We start from the raw sequence: 19905 nt of genomic DNA, 5'->3' as shown, positions 1-19905 counted from the left end.
GTACTTAGTAAGAATGCTCTTAAGTATTCTTCCTAAATTCTGCTTTATTTAAGAACTGTTGATGGTTGAAGATGTATGAGGGATTTGTATTTAATTGCAAAAAAAAAAAAACAACTGAAAAGAACCCAGTCTCTTTCTTTTCCCTACACATTTGGGGGGAAAATTCCTGCATAAATGTATCTTGTTGAATATGCTTCAGATCTAATTCTTTAGCAAGCTTTTGTTTTCGGGTCTGAAACTTGGAATAAAGGTGAATTTGGTAGTGAAACTATCATTTTAAATTTTATTACTCATAACCTCTTCACATGTTGGCTAGCAGAGGCATGCTTAAGAATGTTGCCAATCTTCTCCACCCACACGCCCTCAGGAAACTCAGCCTGATGTAAACAGCTGCCGCGGCTTTTGTTCATGATATTCTAAGTAGGTTTTGTTTCTTACTCTGCCTAAAGATTTCTTCATGGAATAAGGTAGCATGGTTATCCAGAACAACTATGAAGTGGTACAAAAAATCATCAACCATGACCATTCAAAAACTTATGAAAGTTCCAAAATTTCATGTGTGTAGTATATTTGAAATTAGCGCTTCTCTTGTGGCAATTACCAAGGAAACACAGGATGACATAGACCATCCTGACCAGACTGAAGTTCAGAGATGACCACAGAGCATAGTTGGTTCCTGTGCCTGTCGGGGTTTATACACTTGCTTATTCTTAAAGACCTGGCAGGTCTCTTTGAATGTGCATCATCCTCATCTTAAGCATGTCTGTGATGCAGATAAACATCACAAAGGCTAATATTAAGACCAAAGCTATTGATTTCTTTGGAGTATATGGAAAGACACATAGTCATCAAGAGAAGGATGAAGAACACTGAGTTTTGTCCTCCTTTTTCCCCAAAAGAATCTTTCTTAGCTATGGAAGGAGCCAATATTCTGTGGCTTTAAGGACTTAAAAGTTAGTGCTTGTGAATTCCCTTCTGCCTAAAATCTTATCTGGCTTTGGGACCAGGAGGTTTTCAGGAGCATTACAGTTCCATATGCCCACTGGAGGGCCTGGGAGATCCTTCACAATGCCTACATAACTCAGTGAGACTTTTCAGAATCCTCTGTTCTTAACTGTTACTGTAACAAAAGCAGTGTCTTTTTATGGAAATTACTCCATGTTTCTTTCTCAGCCTTTCTATTTTTGAGCCTTGCAGCGCAGCTAGCACATTATAAATGTTAATGTAGTAACAGTATCTGCATTTTTCACCTCTATCATTTTGAAGTCTTGCTTTGTCTGTCACACTAGTCTTGGGTCAGAAAAAAGAACCCTGGAATTGTGGGTTATCCAGTAGAAAAATAATGTGCGAAAATTCTGATTGTTACAAATATTTTTGTACTCAATATGACAGCATTGACCCTCCTAGCTGTAGTGCTTAGTAGCATAAAGATCTTCATGAAGCTGCAGAATTTCAGGGAGTACTCCCAGAAGCCTGAGCAGAGCAGGAAGCCTGAAATGTTGCAGGCAGTAGGGTAATAGTATTCTTTTTATCTTTGTGTTGGGAAATAGTCTATGTGGCTTGCTTTATGCCTTTATCACAAGTGAAGATGGAGATGTGATGTCTGACTTGCAGAGGACAGAGGACATGATTTTCTTCACTTAGTTTCCTCCCCAAAGGAGATTTCCACCATTTACCTCCTATTTAATAAATAAAATTTTAAAAAGGTGACAACTGAGTGCTGTAAAAAAATCATAGCCATGGTGAAGGGTACACTATTCAATCACACGGCTCAGTCGTGATTAACTTTAGCTGTGTGGCGTCCTATAGCAGTTAAATTATCCTTTTGTGAGTCTATGAATTCTTTTAAAAACCATCTGTAAACAGGTAATATTAAAAAATAAAAATATTCATCATTCATCGTATGACAATATTGGTAAACTAAGTTAAATCTGCCTATTGCTTTAGAGAAGTTAATTTATCACAAAATGAAGTGATTGCTGCCATTTTTTCCACTGAACTTAGAAATATCTACATATAGACTATTGCTATATGCGTAAGAGTTTTAGGCACAATTGTACTAATGCTTTGCAGTCTGACTGAGCATAATGCCACTGGGATTTGTGACTCTTTGCAGAGTAAAAACAAGACTAAGCTGTTCTAAGCTCTTGCAGGGTTCTGAAAACCAATCTCTACTAATTATTTTAATCCTATATGGAGGGCACTGGTGGGATAGACATTGGTTATGTGTTGCTGTGTTTATTATTTTTAAATTGCAGGTGGGAAAATACCTGGTTTAGAGTTTTTATTCGCATTAATTTTCTCTCAGGATGCAACTGTCTCATATTTTTTTCTTTTTAAGGAAGAGGGGTAATTTGCACTGGCAGGTCATTAGTTGACAGCTGTACACAGTTGTGTAACTCATAAAATTTGCATGTTTCAACGTCCTTACTTTTCAGAGGTGGCAGTCAAGAATTAATTGTATGTAGGTAAGCTGACGAGTGGGTTGTTAAGACAAGTCAGAGCAAATTCCAGCAGCTTCATGTTTGAGGGTGAACTTAAGTAGAGTATGTCCTTTTTAACAAGTACTGTAAGTTTACACCTTTTTTAAATGTTCACTTTTAGATGGGGGAAGATAAAATTGGAATGCATACAGCATTATTTTCAATTTAGGACAAAATGGCAAGTTGCTGAATTAAACAGTTATGCTGTAGTCAGTTTGAAGGAAAACCTTACAGGACTGATCCATGGTCTGGTCTGTTGCAACCATGGTCTGTATCTTGCCTCTTAATGTTGGTTGCTATAGGAAGTTAACGTTGAAGAATCTTCATAATGGCATAGCTAGACATTGAAATAATATTTCATTTGTTGTCATTGATTGATTTGTTCTGAAATGGAAGATATGTATGGTTAACTTTTATGCTATCTGATAACCTTCGGTGACACATCTAATCCTTTGAGGTTTTTTTAATGCTGTTTTTAATTCTGTACTGTCATTTCAGCAAACCTGTGATCTTGAAAACGTAAAGCCTGAAACAAAGCGGTATCTAGAGAAATCAGTTCAAGTGGGAAAAAGAAATGGACTCCATCTTCCAAAAGAAGTGCAGAATGTAAATATGGACTATTAGTTTATAAAGCAAAGGTGACAAGCTATTGAAGGGATGAAATTATGGTTGTGTAGCTGTACTAAGCATATATTTGAACTTTGCGCTTTTGGACCTGTTTAATTACTTCTCTAATTTTAACTGTTCTTAGTTCCAGATCCATCCTTGAAACTTCAGTCTCCTTAAGGTTTTTAAATTAATCTGTTAGACACTCATGGTACTCAGTGGATAGAGGTGGTATGCATCACCTCTCTTAGGTGATGAGGCTAGGTTTTACTCCAGCCTTCTAGCATAAAAGTTTACCTGGAAGAGTTCTGTTAAATATTCTGATTACAGAGAATGTCTAAATTATGATTCCTAGCCAAGAGACCTCTAAAAAAACTTCAGAAGTATGTATATTTTTTAGAAAGAGACCGCTATTTTAATTTCAATTATCAACCAATGTTGTAAAATGTGCCCAAGATTTTAGCATTTTGACTAAAAAAACTTGAGGTGACTTAAGGGGAGCACAAGCCACACTGAGAATTTTGGCCCCAATTAAGGGAGGCTTTACTCAAGCACATAAAAGCACTTGTCACTTCTGAAAATTGTGAAGTTCTATTTAAATTCTGAGTGATGTTGTATAAGAATCTTGATTTATGACTCTTGAATAGACTTTACCCTTTGTAGAAAGTAATCTTTCTTCAGCCACATCCTTCAGTTAGTGGGAATAGCTTCGTGTGTATTTGCATTGCGTAAGGGCAACTGATGCCTCTAAAGTAATTTTGAAAGACTTTATAAGGATACAATAGTTGGATTACATTTAAGTAAAAACTTGACTAATGGTAGTCTCTGCCACATTTTGTATTTGGTATGTATTCTACTGGTAACTACTGTGTTTATGTGAACTTGACAGGAAGGGGTAAAGACGTGCTATGAGGTACATTAGAAACTGTTTCAGATGGGTGAATATCAGGACTTTAAGAAAGGTTTTGGAATGATCTTGTCTTGTGTGGATATCCTCTTCTTTTTGTCGTACTGTACAATTTCAAAGGAGTATTATTCAATAAGTTGCATATATTTTTACTCTCTTAATTCTTGTTGATTTTAGTGGGTATTTTTAGACTTAAAATTGCAATTTAGGCTTTTCAAATAAAAGAAAAATAATTGACCGTTAGCACATAGTGCTGTTCATAGAATCATAGAATGGTTTGGGTTGGAAGGGACCTTAAAGATCATCGAGTTCCAACCCCCCTGCCATGGGCAGGGACACCTCCCACTAGAGCAGGTTGCTCAAAGCCCCATCCAGCCTGGCCTTGAACACCTCCAGGGATGGGGCATCCACAACTTCCCTGGGCAACCTGTTCCAGTTTCTCACCACCCTCACAGGAAAGAATTCTTTCTAATATCGAATCTAAATCTCCCCTGTTCCAATTTAAAAACGTTGCCCCTTGTCCTTTCACTACACTTACTGACAAAGAGTCCCTCTCCAGCTCTCCTATAGGCTCCCTTCAGATATTGATATGTTTATGCGTTCAGTCCCTTCTGAGGTGAGAACACAACTGAAATGCTGTTGGAGTGGTAGCAACCATGTTGCTGTGGACCCAAAGGAAGCTGAAAGGGAGACTGAGGGAGAGTGAAGCCTGATGCTGCCTGCAGTCAGTTACTTGCTCAATGCTGGTATTCGCTGTCAGGGGGTAGAGACCCAAGTTGCAAAAAGTGTAATTCTATTCACATGGAGGATAGCAATCTCCAAGTTTGGTTTTTGTTTTTCCACTGATTTCAGTTTATTCCTGATACAGGAAATCAAGACGATGAAGAAAAAATTGAGTGAGCTGTGTATAGACTTTAACAAAAACCTGAATGAGGAAAACACATTTCTTGTATTTTCTAAGGAAGAACTTGGTGAGTAGTATGCTTGCTCCTTCCATTTCTTCAGTCTTCCGGTTTTACTGGAGTAATCATTTTTGACCCAGTTAATGATGGCTAGATCAAGTGAAATTCTGTTCTTCAGTCTTCTCTGTTTCTTTTTTAATCCTTCCCCAAAGTCAGTTTAGAATTACCCTTTGCAGGTGTTTGTGATTTCTTCATAGATTTGTGCTTCCTGAAGTGTCTGCCTTGCATCAAGTTAGCATATCTATCCTACTGGGTTTTTTTCCCCCATAACTTTACACATCTCTGCTTCTTTTCACGGTTTTCCACCTTTGGGCAATCCTCTGTGTATTATATACATTGCAATTATTGGAAAAACTTTCTGTCCTGCAATATGTTTTAGCTACTTCAATCATTTAAACTGATCTAGAGATTTCTAGAGAATTTGGGGATTCATTATCTGAAGGACATGGCATAAAATGTGCTTTGATCATACCAGAAATTTTTTAATGTCATATTCAGTTTTTATCTGATAGCCTTATTTGTATTTCTGATTTGCCACAAGTGTTTTCAATTTTTATTTTGCTTGGTTGTGATTTGCAAAAGCTTTAGCAAATAGTTGTAAAAAGAGGGGTTATTTCCATGGAGATTTCTGATGTTAAATTACATTGCAGCAAAACAAATGCAACAATCTCACAAAAAGAGAGGGAAGTGGATAATTCTGGTAAACATTGTTTATTAAATTGTATTCTATAGAAGGCCTTCCTGATGACTTTATTAAGAGTTTAGAGAAGACTGAGGAAGGCAAATATAAAATTACCCTTAAGTATCCCCACTATTTTCCTGTCATGAAGAAGTGCTGCATTTCGGAAACCAGGAGAAAAATGGAATCTGCCTTTAACTCGAGATGCAAAGAGGTATGTTGTATGTTGGCTGTTCTACAGGGTAATGACAGAGTTGAAAAATGGAGCTAGACATTCGAATATTAGATTTGAGTGCAAATATATTGTCAAATACTACAAAATCAATACTTGTCAGTGTAATCTTTAGCTGTTCCATGCTCCTGTTTATTCTGATGTCTAAAGATCTTAGAAGTTGATGATCTGCCAGCTTGTGTGTACTATCTTAAAGTTTCAGAGGAGTAGAAATAGGATTTTGCACTTTGCCAAATTTTCCTACAGTCTTCTGCTGTTGCTTACAGCCACTTTCCTCCCAGAGAAAGACATCTGAGCAGAGCTTCTGTAGTGCTTTGGGATTCTTCAGAGCGAGGGGGGTTATTTAAGCACACATTTTAATTATGAAATACAGGGGATTAAATGGAAAATTAACATATTGCATATTGATGAGAATTTAATTAGATGTTAAAACCCTCCTAATTTTTATAAGAGATCCATTTAATCATCAAAAAAGTAGTGGGAAACATGCCTTATAAAAAGAAGAAATATTTTCACAAATAATATGTTTGATACTGGTGAGATCAGGCACCTAGACAGGTACAAAAGTAACGAGGATAGAAGAAGTATCATTCAGGCAATTTTACCAATCATTACCAATCACACAACGTTAGAGAACAATGGCAGGGTTGAGCTTTTGTGCTGGGAAATGTGAAGGGTGTAAGATAAGATAAAATGGCACCAGGGGCTGAACATTCTGCAAGGCAGAGGGATTTGCTGTTAAAATTGTGGGACAATCTTCAAACCTAGTGTTTGGGGAAAAAAAAAAAAAACAAAAAACTTTTTTCCCTGAAAAATCTCACTTTTCCAGAACTGGAGGTTAGCACAGTTACATTTTCAGCTTCCCAAGGATCCTCCACCACATTTAGGTCAGGGCCTGGGGTTTTTATATTTCAGATCTCTTTTGTCAGAGTGGCAAAAGGTGGAAATTTGTAAACAAGCTTTGAGTATGGGCAAAATAGTTTTGCAGTATGTCTTCACCACTAAGCAATTAAGATGGCTGTCGGCCATTTCCCTGATATCTTTCACATTTAAATGACTGATAAAGGAAATAAACTCTTTGCAACAAAGATTTGTTATTATCCTAACAGGAAATGGTATACCTTTTGATTAATTAAAACAGATAAATTATAATTGGGAGAGTAATGACTTGGATTAACGAGAAAGCTAGCTACTTGCAATCAAATGCTGTGACAAAAAAATTACAAGAATCTAGCTAAAATTGCATTCTTCTATATTTATATCTTAAAATATTTCATTTTAAAAGTTTGATGTTTCTGATGATTATATGCATTTTCTGGTTTCATTCTACAAATTTGCCTCTCTTCTTTCTTAGGAGAACACAAAAATTCTTCAGCAATTGCTTCCACTAAGGGCAAAAGTAGCAGAGCTTCTTGGTTATAATACACATGCCAACTTTGTCCTGGAGGTAAACACTGCAAAGAGCACAGATAACGTAACAGCCTTCTTAGGTTTGTTCTTATTTATAAACAAAACTTTTATATTTGGTGTGGCAACATGAGTCCTTGGCCAAGATAAATTTAAATACATAATCGGGTCACAGTGTCCATCATGTTTAAATAGAAAAGGAATACTTTTCTATGCCTCGGTGTTGCCTCGGTTCTGGCATTTTTTAATTTATTTTTTTTTTTAGGCCATAGCTGTACAAATGTAATTGCTCTAAAACATGGAAGCCAAGACAAAAATTGGAAAATAACTGCCTTGTGATAGCAAATATAGCCAAGCGGTTATGTCTTTCTCTGCCCCAAAATGCATTTGTCCTAATTTAGAACCAGAATAACATGCAGCCTAAGCAATTTTATCAGTTTAAGAGGCTGCATCAGTTGCAGCTTTTCATTCCCGTAGGTTAGCTGCAATTTTTTGTGCGTCTGTAACCTTAGCATCTTTTTCTGATACAACTGCAATGAAAGGTTACAGTATGTGATGATGCAACTTCCATGATCTGAACTGAAAAATTTAATCTGAAATAATAGATTAAATTTGGAATTCAAATGTCCTCTAATGGAATTTGATCTGAAAACAGAGATATCTTGAAAATTTTAAACAGAGCAACTTACAAATTTATAGTCACCCTGATGACCTTAGTGAGCCAGCTCTTGTGCATAGGGTTAACCTCTACTTTCTGGAATTATGTAGTTCCATAGAATAGTATGTGTTCCATTATTAATGTGTCCTAAGACTGCTTAGGATTGTATATTGATATATCGTAGAAAAAAAGAAACCCAAAATAATTTGTTACAGTAATAAAGTCTGTTTGGTGGAGGTTCACATGTGCCTTTTCACCTCTAATTCTGTCCTGTTTCTCCTGTTGCGGTGTGAGGTCAGGTCCATGTTTGGCAATAACAATTGCCTGTATATTTGTCAATGAACTTACACTTAATTTTGATTTATAATTAAATGTTACAGTTACCTGTTCTTTTTAAAGTGTACTTAAATTGGTTTGGACTTTTCAATATCCACTATATTTTTGTAATTCTAAATGGGTTTATATAATCTGTGTTCTTTCATTCATTTTGAAGGTTAATTAATTTAGAAGTTATTGTTGTGATTTTAATTTCTTACAGTATGAGATCATATACTTTTCTATTCATAAATATCATGTTTCATGGTAATTCCCATAGAGGGAGAACGTCCATCAAGTTGTCAGCTTTAATTTAGTTCTTTTGATATATCCTCAACTACAGCCATGGCATTATGACTTCCTCTACTTTATTCATATATATTTATTTTTTAAATCAATGTTCATAAGCCAGTCCTATGGTTAGGAAGAAAAGTGCTCTGTTCTATGACATATTCTGAATTTAGCACAGTATGAGCTGCAAACAGTATTTTGGTCATGTAAATGCATATAGTCCCTTAGACCCTACCTATAAACAGGAGTGGCAATTCCTGAATTTTACACTCTACATACCAATACTGAACATTAACCCGAATTCTTAAGGAAGAAAAATGTGTCTGGTAGTTCAGAAATGCTTACAAGAGAATAAGTACAGTATGTACTTTATGAGAGTTTCAGTAAGCTTAAATATTTTATATTCAACATATTGGATTCATAATTCTATGGCCCTCTCTCGTCCAAGGAAAGCTATGTTGGAAAAATATTAGGATCACAGAGATTAATATCCAGTGGCTTTAGTAGTCTAGAAACTAGCCATCGCATAGCCAAGAACTCTTTAGTCTCCTGTTCTTTTATAGGACTTTACCTTGAAGCAGGTCATAATCTGTTTTGAAAAGTCTTGGAAGAAAAAGTAATGTTTGAATTTTGTGTTTCACTTCTGGTGACTAATAGTAGTTGTAGACTTTGGCTTCAAGCAAAAATGTCTGGTGTTACTTTCCATTTCTGATGTCTTCAAAAACATCTAAATTTACCAAAACCCTTCACAGTACTGCTAGACCTGTGTGGACTTCTATATTATTTATAGCATGCCTGCAATTAAAACTCATTAAGACAAGAAAGCAGACAGTTTGCTTGCAGTTATTCAACAAATGGCAAACTCTAGTGTCCACTCTTGGGGTCATGTGTTTAAAGATGTGAGTGTATTTTGTAGAAATACATGTTGTAGTAAGGAATACAAAAGTTGATTACAAGGCAATCTTTGTTTCAGATGATTTGAGTAAGAAGCTAAAGCCATTACTTGAGAAAGAAAGGGAATTCATTCTGGATTTGAAGAAAAAGGAATGTAAAGAAAGAAACTTTGATTATGATGGAAGAATCAATGCATGGGATCTTCATTATTACATGAACAAAACAGAAGAGCTGAAGTACTCCATAGATCAAGAAAAGCTGAAAGAATACTTCCCAATTGAGGCTGTTACAGAAGGCTTACTGAATATTTACCAGAAGCTGCTGGGACTTGTATTTGAGAAAGTAGAAAGTGCTCATGTTTGGCACGACAGCGTTACTCTTTATACAGTAAAGGATAATTCAACAGGAGAAATGTTAGGGCAGTTCTACTTGGACCTTTACCCAAGGTAATTATGGCTTAGTGGTTTTCTTCTGTGTTTAAGGTCTTAGTGGGTTGCTGGTGTGGTTGAAATTAAATGTATTTGGAAGTAAATATTTGTCCAGACAGGGACAGGGACTGACAGGATTATAACTGTGTTCATGAAGTTGTCCTCTGGACTGTTTTCCGATTGTTTTCACTTCTTCTTTTTTTTTGCAGTACTACTGTGTTTTTTGCTTATATTTGGCTTACAAAGCATTGCTACTTTGTTCATTTTTCTGTAGTATTGCTGTCTAATCAGTTGTCCATAACTTTTTGCCTCTATGAACTTTTCTCCTTCTTAACTGTGTTTTTTCCTAATACTTTTTCACGTTTCATTGATGTTGAACTGTTACTCCAGTCTCTTCAGATCAATTATATTACTCTTTGGCAAGTGTTCTTAATTTCTCCCAGTTCCTCTTTACACTTTATATGTGTATTTTGGACCATGTTGTCAAGACTGTTGAAGAAACTTACACATAGATAAGGACCAAGAATAGATTACTGTACATAGCACACCTTGAAATGTGCTTCCTGATTGATCTCTATAGCTCTCCAGCTCTCTTTGCAGCTATTTACAGCATCATCTGTGTTTTGTCAGAGATTAGGAGATTGGACTGATTTGACAGGATTTATTCTTTGCTCATCCTTTTTGACTGTTTTTTGCCTTTTTTTTTAGTTATTCTTTATCAACTAATAAATTGGCTGATACCCTTTTTTAATATAAATTGACTTAAGGCTTCTCTGCATTAAGAAAATTTGGTTGGTCAATACAGTAGTACATAAATTCTTCTTTTTAAGATAGGCACATTATATCCTTCACCTGTTTGGCCTACATCCCCCTTGTAGCATGTCATGTGAACTGCTGAAGCTATTTTTCAGAAAGACTCTTATGACTTAATTGCCCAGTTAACTACTCAGGTTTAGGGCAAAAATTTAAAAGTCATTTTTCTTTAGACTTTTGGATCACACTGAAAATACAGTAAACTGTATTCTTTTCTTTTCTGTAATGAAAGAAAATAAATATTGCTTCAGAGGACAGAATCTAGCCCTTCCTGTTACAGTAGCAGTTTAAAATAGAATTGGCATCTAAAGTAGCTATACTTTGAGTAAAAATCAGATTCTTGTAAATGTTGCAGTGAATTTTAAACTGATGTGATTTAAGTACTGGAGTTTTTACCCCTTGTGCTCTTATCATGATCTTAAACTTAGTGTTAGAAGTCATGAAAAGATGTAATTTCGTTGTGTAAAGCTTTTAAGAGACACTGACTGATGGTCTCTGTTCTTGAATGGGCTTCACCATTCTAGTGGGCAGGCTTGTGGTTTGAAGATAGTGTCTGAATATATTTTCTTACGCAGAGAAGGAAAATATGGGCATGCAGCATGCTTTGGTCTCCAGCCCGGCTGTCTTCTCTCTGATGGCAGCAGAATGATGTCTGTAGCTGCTCTGGTAACCAACTTCACAAAACCAGCATCAGATCGCCCATCATTGCTGCAACATGATGAAGTAAAAACTTACTTCCATGAATTTGGTCATGTAATGCATCAGATATGTGCACAGGTTAGTGATGTTTCAATTCCAGTGTAAGACTTACTTATTTCTCAACTGTCTCAAAGCAAGGTAAAAGTCTATTTTGGTGGTCTCTAATTTTAGAGAATTTTTTTTGAAGGCAAACGTTTTTCTCCTTTTCTCCTGTTCTTCTGCAGACATGCATGTGACATAGCTGTCAGTTCAATGTATGTCCTATATTATGCAGGCTTTTTTTTTTTTGGTAACCCTGCAAGAACATAAGTTCAAAAGCCAGTACACCTGTGGGCATCTATTCCCTGATGGAGGAAGGAATCTAAGAATATCTACAGCTCTTAGAGAGGGCACTTAAGAAACTGAGAATTCTCCTTTTCTCTTAGCACTTGAAATGTTTTGTTAGAATGTTTCTGAGAAGAAAAGAACAATAAAACTGGATCAGCAGGAGGAGGTAGACGTATTACAAGACAAATGTGGAGTGAGATCAAATAATTTCTATTGGGTTTTGAACAACTGTCTTTCAAAAGTACTGTTTCTTTTTAGAAATATTTTGGGTTTGGAAAAAATTTTAATGAAGATTTTTAGATGTACAAATCCTTCAAAATTAGCATGTGAAAGAGGCTTTTAAACATAAACTTATTGTCAGTAATTGAAATTGAACTGAATTGAAAAAAAACTGTAATGTGCTTGGCTTTCAGAAGGAAGATTCTTCTATCAGTGATTGAGTGTTAGATTTGGAGACTTTTCATGAATAAAGTTGCTAGGATTCATTTCTTTCAGGCCATGTATTACTGGCTCAAAAATTTATACTATATGTTAACTATATGCCTTATGAATGAAGTTAGGACAAAGATTAATAGGATAAGTTGGTCAAGAAAAATCTTTGAATCAGTGAGGTAGACTGTAATATAATAATATTACAAGTGTATAATTGGAGTTTATTATTTTACTTTGGGGTAATATAACAAATTTTATAACAACTTACAAATTATATCATTGTCATAAGACAGCATGGGAATATTTGTATTGGTGTCATAGCCTAAAAGGTAAAAAACAAAAAGAAAACTGAAGTGCTATTTCACACCATAGAAAATGCAGTAAATAACTACTGAGTAATCGATTTTGTTTGTTGGTAATAGTCTTATATCTGAATTTTTGTCCTCCTTTTGTTGATATTTATTTTTAAATTATTGTTGTTGATCTGTTCAAATGATTCCTTTTGCTGTGATAAACACTGAAATGCTTGTATCTGAAAGTTTATATTCTGCTAGAAGTCCTGGCTTCTATTTTCATTTAATACAATGGCTTTTCCTTTTAGACTGATTTTGCTAGGTTTAGTGGAACCAATGTGGAAACAGACTTTGTAGAGGTACCTTCACAAATGTTTGAGAACTGGGTGTGGGAAAAAGAACCACTACAGCAAATGTCAAGACATTATAAAGATGAGAGCCATGTTGCAGACACTCTCCTTGAGAAACTTGCTGCCTCTAGACTGGCAAATACAGGTATCTCTCTCCCCTCTCTCCCCCCAGTATATGTATAAAAATATATCATGAAAAAATGTGGTGGGAAACTTAGAAGGCAAATACAACAAGCCTTTTAAATTTCTTCTCTGTGTACATTTATCACCATCTCTCTGTGTTTGTTTGCATGGATACCACCATTAGTAAAGGCTATGATGACAGATACCACTATTTGCAGGAACTATAGCAGCTCTGATTTTCCAGCCTTCTTATAGGACTAAATTACTTTTGCATTTCTCTCCATGTGGCTTCTTTCCTCCCAACTTTGCTCATTTAAAATTGGGGTAGGGAGGAAGGTCCTGAGTTTTCTCTGGGTTTTGTTTTGGTTTGTTTTGTTTTTTTGGTACCCCAGGGCATGCACTATGCATGAATACAGTATTGTATTTCCTACGTGTGTCATCTACATTTGATTTGCACATAACACTTGACAGACATGGAAGTTGTTTGCAAATTTACTGAACATGCAAAGCATATGACAGACAGAAGTATTGTAGTCTTGCCTTGCCCAACCAACCTCTTAACTTCTCAGTCCAGAATCTTATGTCCATGTTCTCTACCTTCCCAGCAGGTATACTGCCTTCCCAAACTAAGGTCCCAATTCTCTTTATTTTCCACATGTTGTGCCATCTTACATGTTATCTCCAAGCCAAGATTGTAATCTCTTGTCATTACCTGTTATCTCATTATTCTGTCACTTTCACCTCTCTCTCCCTGAAATCAGGACTCCCCCAGTATCATAGTCTTACCCACTTCTAGTCCAATTTGTCATTATGACACTGCTATTTAATTCATACTGCTTCCCTATCCTGAACAAGGAGTTCCTGTCCTTCTGGCTTGTACAGGCAGTGTAGCTACATAAGCATTTTGTCTAAGTAAAGGTTCACGTCTTGTAGCTTCTCCAAAAAAGCCTACAGGAGCTGCAGCAGCAGTTCTTGCTGTTCTTTGAAGTCGCTTAGGGGTAGATACACTTACTATCATCTGTGAAAACCCCGAATGAAGTGGTATACTGCAAGTGAAGACAGCTGAAAGTATGATTTTAAATACTGAAATTAGTTTTTAAAATATCTGCTTTATTTTGCTTTTGGTCTGTGAGGAACATTTGAAAAGATGGAACTTGTAATGACAATTCCTTTATTAAAAATATGCCTCTCAACTTTTTGTAACCGAATCAATTCAGATGGAAATGACATAACTCTGTTTTTTCTGTATTTAAAATTCTAATAATTTAGAATGCATGTTGAGATCTTTGAAAGAAAGGTGCTAAAGAAACTTCAGCCACTTTGATGACAGTTAATTAAATATTCTTACCCAATTAGGTCTTTTAACCCTCCGTCAGATTGTCTTGAGCAAAGTTGACCAGGCACTGCATACAAAGCCATCTGTTGACCCAGCAGATGAATATGCTAAATACTGCATGGAGATTCTAGGAATTCCTGCCACCCCAGGTATGTCAATATGAAGCCTTTATATAGCATGTCCAAATGGTTTGATTAAACATGCTTTTCTTTCCCAATAATGCTTGGCATACAAAATACCCAAGTTGGTGTTTATAAAAAACTACTTTATAAAAATCTGCTTTATGAAGCTGAAATAATTTCTTTGAAACTTGTGGTGATCTTAGTGATCTTAATGATCTCTTCTGAAGGAAGATGAAGGTAAATATAAAACTTAATCTTTTGCATGTTATATTTTAGAGTGACATGATGTGAATACCATTTTAGGTGTTCTGTTACATCTGTGTTGGGTGTGCAACTAGCCTAAAATGGGAAATTGAGTTTTCTTTGAAGTCAACACAATATGGCCAGTACTCTGAGGCGTACTCAAACCCTTAGTGTTAGAAGTTTCAAAGTAGTTGCTAGAAGTTCCTTATTAGTTTATTCTTAAAGTTGAAGTAATGTGTACATCAAAAAAACCAAACCAAAACAAAACCTACATTTGATTTAAATAAATCAATGTTAATCTGCTTTTCAAGGAACGAACATGCCGGCTACTTTTGGACATCTGGCAGGGGGTTATGATGGTCAGTACTATGGGTACCTGTGGAGTGAAGTGTTTTCCATGGACATTTTTTATAGCTGCTTTAAACAAGAAGGAATAATGAATCCAAAGGTAGGTGATGAACACTTTTTAATTATGACTTTTGTTGCACATTGTCTCTGAAACCACATTTATTATAATCGTGGTCCACAGGTATAACATCTCAAATACTACTGTGTCTGTCAAGTTCAGATCAACAAAAAAAAAAGAGTATATAAATAACTTAATTACTTTAGAAAGATTATCTTAAAATTTCCAAGAGCACTTGGATTTTAATATAATTCTTACATAGTCATGTATTCATTCAGTATTACATTATTACACCTTTAAGACATTGTGTTGCATTTACTAATGCCTTCCTCTCTAATTTTAGACTGAAAACCCATATTGCTCCATTGCAAGAGCAGATGCATATTCTTCTGCTGTGAAAGCTGTATGATAATGATGTTCTATGTCCATGAATAGTACCTCAAGTGTGTGGTACTTTAATGCAGTTATTATTTAGAAAACTGGATTTGTTTTATCTTTCTCTTTCACAGCACAGCATAGCTCGCAAAATTTTTAGTCTTTATTTTTTCTCCCAAGTGGCTTTTGAAGTTCAAATCATTGACAGGTTCTAGATTTACTCAGCCTTTTTTTCCCTTTTGTGGTTCTTCAGCCCCTTCTGCCTCCAGCAGAAAGAAAGGATAGTTAGTGATGCAGTTAGTAGTCCTTCCAATTCTGGCAACCCTTTTTAATTTTTCAGAGATTATAGTAATAGACTTGTGCGTTGAGATGCTGCAGTTCAATAACAGGAAAGACAATTCAGTTTTCCTGATCTTCTTAGTGGTCTTCTGGATTCAGCAGCCAGCACTAGTTCTTCCCTTCAGTAAATGTATACATGAGGGAAGTAAAGGAGAGAGGGGAAGGTCCTGGACTTTACTGTTCCTCTCCTGGAATTTGCTTTCATTCCTCCTGTCCCTTATCATAGCAACCAGAACTTCTAGAAATGTCCCTCACTCTAGAGGGTGGAGAAAGAAAAGAAAAGATGAGCATTTGTGTTGGACAATGAGAGGAGTCCCAAGGGGAAATAGGGGCTAGAAAACTGAGGCAGTGGTTAGGTCAATAAAATCCAAAAGGTGTTTTATGAAGAAAAGCAGCAAACTGAGTAGTTTGAGAGAAGCCTTGATGAAAGATTTGGAGGTCAGTCTTGCTTCTTCAGGGGATGTTGTCACTTGTAAGCAAGAGCAGGAGAGAAGAAATAGCAAGTTAAATGAGAGAATAAAGTGACTTTTTAATAAAATGCTGTTTGTGTGGATCTTAAAAACGGCTTTTGGATCAGACTTGCTGGGTTTTTTTAATGATGTGCATTTGTGAGAGACGGATAAAGGTGCTGGAGCCAGTCTTGTGGCACTGTGTGTCAGTTTCCTGTTCTGATACACGCACACCCCTTCAGTGTCATCACAGACCTTTTTTTCTGTTAGCCTTACTCCCTGTTTTCAAAACTCCTTTCTGAGTGATTTTATAGTCAATACCCTAAGATACAGTTTGCCAGAATTGCTCTGTGACCTTTACTTCTCCTGAGGGATGATTCTTTTTTTTCGTGGGGATTTTTATTTTCTTTGTCTGTGTACGGGAGGCTTTGAGACAAATTTAATTATGCTATAAGTAAATATTTGCTACAGTCCAGCTAAAAGGCAACTAGTGCCTCTTTGAATGTGAAGCCTGCTATCCCAGCTAAGAAGTAAGGAAGAAAAATTATTATTTATATGTGTGTGTCAATCACTTTCTAGCATATGTGTGCGCAGGCGCACTTTGCTTGAACGGTGATATAACTTCAGGGGTAATTTTGTGGAGATTTTCCCTTCAGAGCAATTTTCTGAAGAATTTCTCAAAGTGGTTCTCGTTCCCCTTATTTGCATTCCATGCAAGCTTAATAGAGTTCCACAGGATGGGACAAACAGTCTTTTATAAACAAATACTAGATGCCCATCTGATTTTTGTAGTTAGACATATTTCATTATATCTAGATTTAGACTAGTCTTCAGAACAGCAGGAGAGGAAAACAGTTATAGTGTTATGTCTAGGGCTTTTAGAAATTTGGCTTACCTCTTCCTGTTAGAATAAAACCTCTCTTCCTGTTTTGAGCAACAGTATAGAAACTAGTTTCAGAGACTGTATTTGTAAAAATTCTTCAGCAGACACTTAACTCTTAACTTCATTAACTTTTGGTTGTCACACTCCTCAGTTCTTGCATGTTCTCTGAAATGACCTCTGGTCTCCCTAGAACTGAGCAATGTGCTGGCTCTGGAGAGACAACAGCAAAGACTCAAGTCTACTCAAATAACACTTTTAAACTATGAAGAACAATGTCTTCATTTGCTGCTGATGTTCAGGAAACTAAAACAAATAGTGAAGTATAAGCAATACTTCAGTGCTGGGGAGTGAGGGGATGGGGCTTTTTTGCATTTTAGTTTTTTCCAGTTGTTAATTTAGACAATGCAGTTAGTAATGCAGTTAAGTCATGGAAGTCCATCAAGTTAAAAAGACCTATGCTTGTTTTTGCAGCACAGCTATCAGGAAGCAGTGTAGTACTGTAATCTCGTAGCTTTGACGTGTGTGGGAAGTATATATGTGTATATACAGTGACTAAAAGGAAGAGCTTTGTTTTCTCAATGTCAGAAGCATCTGAGACATCTGCACGCAAAATAATATTTTTCTTATTGATAGTCATGTCTCAGAAGCCCGAAATTTTCTGGATATGTTCTTTAAAATATGACCTCTTGTTAAGGAAGTCCTCATTACTTACTGTTGTCTCAGAAGCTTGGTTCATTCTTTTTAAAGGAATCCATTCCTTCTGAAGTAATAATGTGTCTTCCTGAAAATGAAACCTGAATTAAGTTTCTGTTACGTTAAGATACTTTAATAAGGGAGTGAGATGTGTTTGTATATATTATACATACTACTATGCATATAATATGTGTGTATGCTCCATGTCATTCCTCAATGCTACATCTGTCTGTCTCTGAACTACCACCTCTGCTCTCCAGAGATTAAAGCAAGAGAAATCACTGATTAAGAGAGAGTGGATGTTAGGTTCCCTTTTCCTGCCAGTCAGTCACCAGTATAATCCATCACTGAAGTTTGTGTGGAGATTGTGCATGTGTTATGCTTTAGAGAATGTTTCCCAGACAAGTTGTGGTTGTAACTTCCAAAACAATGTAAAACCATGAGAAAATTGATTTCTTCAAGGATAGGTTAAATTTCTGCTCTCTTGAGTTCTTTCAGCAGATCTAAATTATGCTTGTGGTGTATCCTGATTTGATATTAAGGAAATTGGGACGGAGGGAAGGTATTTAATCACAAGTAGATTTTTAAATATGCAACAAATACAGAAAAGAGGCAGTTTGCAAGATAGGAAATACTGATGTTCTGCTTTACCTTTTATCAGGCTGGAATGAAATACAGAAACCTCATTTTGAAACCTGGGGGATCTTTGGATGGGATGGATATGCTACAAAACTTCTTGGAGCGTAAACCAAGCCAGAGAGCTTTCCTATTGAGTAAGGGATTATGTGTTCAGTAAAATTATGGTTCCTTTGTAATGGCATATCAGTATGGAATGAGCTGGAAATGTCAGTGTATTTCACATCTTAACTATGTATGACTTCTGGGGAAATTGAGTCACTTTTTGATGATTTTTTTAAACTGTATAAATAAAAATGTAATTTTTAGAAATTACATACGAGTACAAAACTCAACACATCAGGGAAAAAATTCTGAGATGTGCAGAAGCTGAGGAATTGGGATGGTAACTTTTTTTAATTGTTGTGAAATAATGCTAGTCAGCATGGGGAGTTGATGCCATGTTTCTCTTAATAAATGCACTTAAGCTGTGTCTTGTGAATGAATTTAAAAACTGAAAGGGGATAAAACGACACTACCAGCAATAAAAGAAACTGATTCATTCTTATTCTGTATTCTTCTATTGTCTTGATGGCTCAAGTACCTTTGATGGAGGGGAAGTGTGTTTGATTTCATCATGGTTTGGGTCTAGCTTCCTGACAAATTTCAAGATTAAGAACGTGCCCCAGACAGCTTTACAGCAGACACTTGTGTGATATTTTTAGACTTCATTCTGATGCATGTTAAATTCTTGTATCATTTATACAGTATAACTAAAAAGACAAAAAACTCTACCACGTCAGCTACCATTTTTTTCCTTTTATTGAGGAAAAACAGCCAAAATCTATGACCTTGGTGGTTTTTCCACCACTTCTTTTGGGTTTTTTGGGGTTTTTTGATGGTCACAGATCAGGTCTTTGTTTTCCGAATTAGATCAACACCAGCACTAAAAATTTATACTCAAAAAATTACGATCATTTCAGTTGGTTTGTGAAGTATTTTGAGACATGTATAAGGAAGGCAGGGAAGATGTCCCCAGTGGGAAGGGTAATAGTAAATCCAGGATTTTCCTAGTCCTTTCCAGTGTGGCATGCACAGGTACTACAAAAAAGCTTCATAGATTTAATCGTTTCAGCTATGGGAGTGTGACAGTGATCGAGGAATTATTTTGCAGTTCATTTGCAGATCAGGAAAAATGAGTCTTACAAGCCAAGTCTATGCCACCCAAATAAAACTGTGGATCCAAGTGCACTTTTCTTGTCTTTAAATATCATACCTTACTTTGGTTTTAGTATTACAACTTGTATATGAACAAACTTTAATTTTGGTTACTAACTAATACGTTTTAGACATTTGAACCATAGCTGTAACCGTGCCTGGTCAACTCAAAAGACTTCCTGTTTTTCTATCAAAAGAAAACTGAAAGCATTCACTTTGGGACAAATCTTTCCCCTGGTAAGGGGAAGAACCCACAATTGTGAATGTTCAGTCGAACCTGTATTTCTATGTCTTTTTTCTTTAAAGCATTTAAATTGGGAGGGGGGT

The 19905-nt window shown here is 36.0% G+C and overlaps 1 protein-coding gene across 1 annotated transcript in view; it reads left to right on the top strand.

The window, feature by feature from the left end:
• The window catches only part of NLN (neurolysin (metallopeptidase M3 family)), a 37722-nt gene extending 18794 nt beyond the window's left edge, over positions 1–18928 (top strand). The window contains exons 4-13 of the mRNA XM_014964795.1: positions 2982–3089; positions 4865–4967; positions 5691–5851; positions 7224–7359; positions 9514–9880; positions 11251–11452; positions 12735–12921; positions 14256–14384; positions 14912–15048; positions 18407–18928. Of these exons, the coding sequence (XP_014820281.1) occupies positions 2982–3089; positions 4865–4967; positions 5691–5851; positions 7224–7359; positions 9514–9880; positions 11251–11452; positions 12735–12921; positions 14256–14384; positions 14912–15048; positions 18407–18541 (1665 nt within the window). The 3' untranslated portion in view covers positions 18542–18928. The remainder of the gene's footprint in view (positions 1–2981; positions 3090–4864; positions 4968–5690; positions 5852–7223; positions 7360–9513; positions 9881–11250; positions 11453–12734; positions 12922–14255; positions 14385–14911; positions 15049–18406) is intronic.
• The last annotated feature ends 977 nt before the right edge of the window (positions 18929–19905 follow it).

Source organism: Calidris pugnax, unplaced genomic scaffold (assembly GCF_001431845.1).
Source record: "Calidris pugnax isolate Ruff unplaced genomic scaffold, ASM143184v1 scaffold273, whole genome shotgun sequence".
Classification (NCBI taxonomy): domain Eukaryota; kingdom Metazoa; phylum Chordata; class Aves; order Charadriiformes; family Scolopacidae; genus Calidris; species Calidris pugnax.
Note: the sequence above shows the minus strand (reverse complement) of the source record. Positions and strands in the feature narration are given on the sequence as shown.